The sequence below is a fragment of the Rhincodon typus genome, chromosome 46 (assembly GCF_021869965.1).
Source record: "Rhincodon typus isolate 14 chromosome 46, sRhiTyp1.1, whole genome shotgun sequence".
In the NCBI taxonomy this organism is placed as follows: domain Eukaryota; kingdom Metazoa; phylum Chordata; class Chondrichthyes; order Orectolobiformes; family Rhincodontidae; genus Rhincodon; species Rhincodon typus.
In genome coordinates, this window is record NC_063377.1 from 5,984,829 (window position 1) to 5,987,925 (window position 3,097).

The 3,097-nt window shown below is 46.1% G+C and overlaps 1 protein-coding gene across 3 annotated transcripts in view; it reads left to right on the top strand.

Moving 5' to 3' along the window:
• The first annotated feature begins 132 nt into the window (after positions 1-132).
• Positions 133-3,097, top strand: part of polr3glb (RNA polymerase III subunit GL b) — a 13,958-nt gene continuing 10,993 nt past the window's right edge. Inside the window, exons 1-3 of one of the 3 annotated variants that reach the window (XM_048620335.1) lie at positions 136-591; positions 1,113-1,207; positions 2,593-2,722. In XM_048620335.1, the coding sequence (XP_048476292.1) occupies positions 2,644-2,722 (79 nt within the window). In that variant the 5' untranslated portion in view covers positions 136-591; positions 1,113-1,207; positions 2,593-2,643. Of the gene's footprint in view, positions 735-1,112; positions 1,208-2,592; positions 2,723-3,097 lie in introns of all 3 variants that reach the window. The other 2 variants (XM_048620334.1, XM_048620336.1) reach the window with 2 other exon arrangements.

Sequence of the window (3,097 nt, forward strand, 5' to 3'; positions counted from 1 at the left end):
CCCTCATCCCCGAACCCTGATCCCTCATCCCTGATCCCCGATCCCTCATTCCCGATCCCTCATCCCCAAATCCCGATCCCTGATCCCTCATTCCTGATCCCTCATTCCTGATCCCTCATTCCTGATCCCTCATCCCTGATCCCTCATCCCCGACCCCTCACCCTTGCTCCCTTGTCCCTGATCCTTGATCCCTTATCCCTGATGCCTCACCCCTGATTCCTCATCCATGATCCCTGATCCTTGATCCCTCATCCCTCATCCCTGACCCATCATCACCAACCCCCTGATTCCTGAACCCTCATCCCTGATCTCTCATCACAACCCACAATTCCTTCATCCTGACCCCCTGATTCCCAACCCTCGATTCTCAATCCCTGACTCCTGACCCCCGATTCCCAACCGCCTCATCCCCAATCCCGAAATCCCTGATTTGCAACCTTGATTCCCAATTTCTGCACCCCTCCCGATTGTAAACCCACTTGTTTCCCAATCCCCGATTCCACAACCTCCGATACCTGATTCCTGATCCCCGATCCCCAAAGCCCTGGCCTGCAAACCCTTCTCATTTCTACAACCCGAATTCCCCAAACAGTAAGGAAAATTCCAATGAGCAGACCATGGGTGGTTGATACAAATGCTCAGTTTAGAGGGAAAAAAAGAGCCTGGAACTGTGCAAAGGCACAATGGGATATAATGAAAAAGCAACAAAAAAATTACCAAAGAAAAGCATTAAGGTGGGAAAAGTTTAAGTTCGAGAGAAAGCTAGCCAGAAATATGAGAACAGTTAACAAGAAAAGGCTAATTTTCCAGAGCTCTCCAGACTCAGGGAGGATCCCATTAATTTGGAACACCTTAATTCCAAAACGGAGGGACTCCAAAAGCAGGAAACTACAGGGCCGGTTAGTTTAACACGAGTCATAGAGAAAATATCAGTTGGGCACTTAGATATGTTAAAGGTAATCAGGCAAAGTCAACATAGTTTTGCGAAAAGCAAATCATGTTTGACCAATAGAGTTCTTTGAGGAACTAACATGTGCTGTGGATAAAGGATAACTGTTAAATGTGTTACACTTAGATTTTCAAGAAGCATTTGATAAGGTCCTACATTATAGGTTCTTGTGGAATATAAAAGCTCGTGATGGACCGGCAGCACATTGACACAGATAAGAAATTGGCCGGCTAACGGAAAAAAGAGGATCTTTTTCAGGTTGGTAGGATGTAAGTGGAATGTCAAGGGATCAGAGCTGGTGCCTCAACTGTTTACAAGTTATGTAAAGTACATGGATGAAGGCAGAGGAGATATAGTTGTTATGTTTGCCAATGATGCAAAGATAGGTGGGAAAGTAAGTTGTGATAAGAACATAAGGAGGCTACAAAAACATACAGGTGAACTAGATTTGGCAAATGAAATGTAAAATGTAGGAACTGATCACTTTGGCAGGAAGAATAAAAAAAAGGCATATTGTCTAAATGGTGAGAGGTTACAGAGCTCTGAGATGCAGAGGTATCTGGGTGTCCTAGTGCATGAATCACAAAAGGTTAGTCTGCAGGTACAGCAAGTAATCAAGAAAGTGAATAGAATGTTATAATTTATTGTGAGAGGAACTGAATATAAAAGTAGGGGGTAAGGGATAGTAAGAACTGCTGGAGTCAGAGTCAATACAGTGTGGAGCTGGAGGAAAACAGCATGTCAGGCAGCATCAGAGAAGCAGGAAAGTCGAGGTTTCGGGTTTATACCCTTCATCAGGGTAAAAGTAGGGAAGTTGTGTTTCGGTATCACATGACACTGGTGAGACAAGATCTGGACTGTTGTGTACAGTATTGTTCTCCTTATTTTAGGAAGCATTGGAAGCAGTTCAGAGAAGGTTTACCAGACTAATACCTGGAATGGGTGGTTGTCTTATGAGGAAATATTGGACAGACTAGGCTTGGGTCCACTGGAGTTTAGAAGAATGAGACAACTTGATTCAAACCGATGAAAACCTGAAGGATCTTGACAAGTTGGATATGGAGACACTGTTTCCTGTTGTGGGAGAATCTGGAATGAGGAAACACTGTTTAAAAATAAGAGGTGGCCCATTTTAAAAAGAAACAGGGCATTTTTTTTCCCTCTTGAGCATCATTAGAGTCAACATTTTTTTGTTCATTGTTGGTGTGTGGGAATTGCTGACATGGCCAGAATTTATTGCCTATCTCTCATCGCCCACTTGAGCCGCCACTTTGAACCATGTGGTGTAGGGACACCCATAGTATTGTTTGATTTTTCCTTAGTGTTTTGGTTCAACTGCATAATGGAGAGCATTGGAGGTTTGAACACATGCCTGTCACATGTAGTCCAGACTGGGCAAGGGTTGTGGCTGTGTATTGAGTTTGTGAAGGTGGCTTTGCACCGAGGGTCAGAGGGAATTTGGGGAGCTGTGTATTTAGCGTGTGAGGGAGGATCTACGCTGAGGGTCAGAGGGAATAAAGGCTGTCTGTGTCTGGCAGTAGGGGGATGTTCTGCAGTCGGGTGAAAGGCTTGCCAAAGGATTGGGGATTTCGTCACCTCTGGCTCAGTCCCAGTGGTTCACTGTGACACTCTGTATGTCTCAGTCTCTAGAGTTGAAGGCAGTTCCACTGCAGACTGGAGAGGAGGCTGAATACATGCTGGCGTTAAAGCAAGAACTGCGGGGAGCCATGAGGAGCCTGCCGTACTATGTCAAACCTGCTGCGCCGAAGAAAGGTACTGTCAGAGTCTAAGACGTGTTGTACAAGGCCATTCCCTTGGTCACTGCTCTCCCAGCCCCTTCCCTGTCTCTGTACAACTGCCCCAGGCTGTGCTTCCCTGCTCTGAGATAAGGATAATTTCATTTGCAGGGGGTGATGCTGGTTTCAGTCCTGAGGCGTTTTGGGAGAGGCGATAGGGTTAGGGTTAGGGGTGACGGTTAATTCAGTCCCCGGGCGGTTGGGCGTGTGATGGAGATTTCTAGGATGTTGGAGTGGGGTGTAGTGCCGGTGATTTCACTCCTGAATTTTGGGGAGGGTTGCTTATAGTAATTTCAGTCCCTGGGGGTGACGGTGATTTCAGTCCTAGGGTGACAGTGATTTCAGTCCCTGG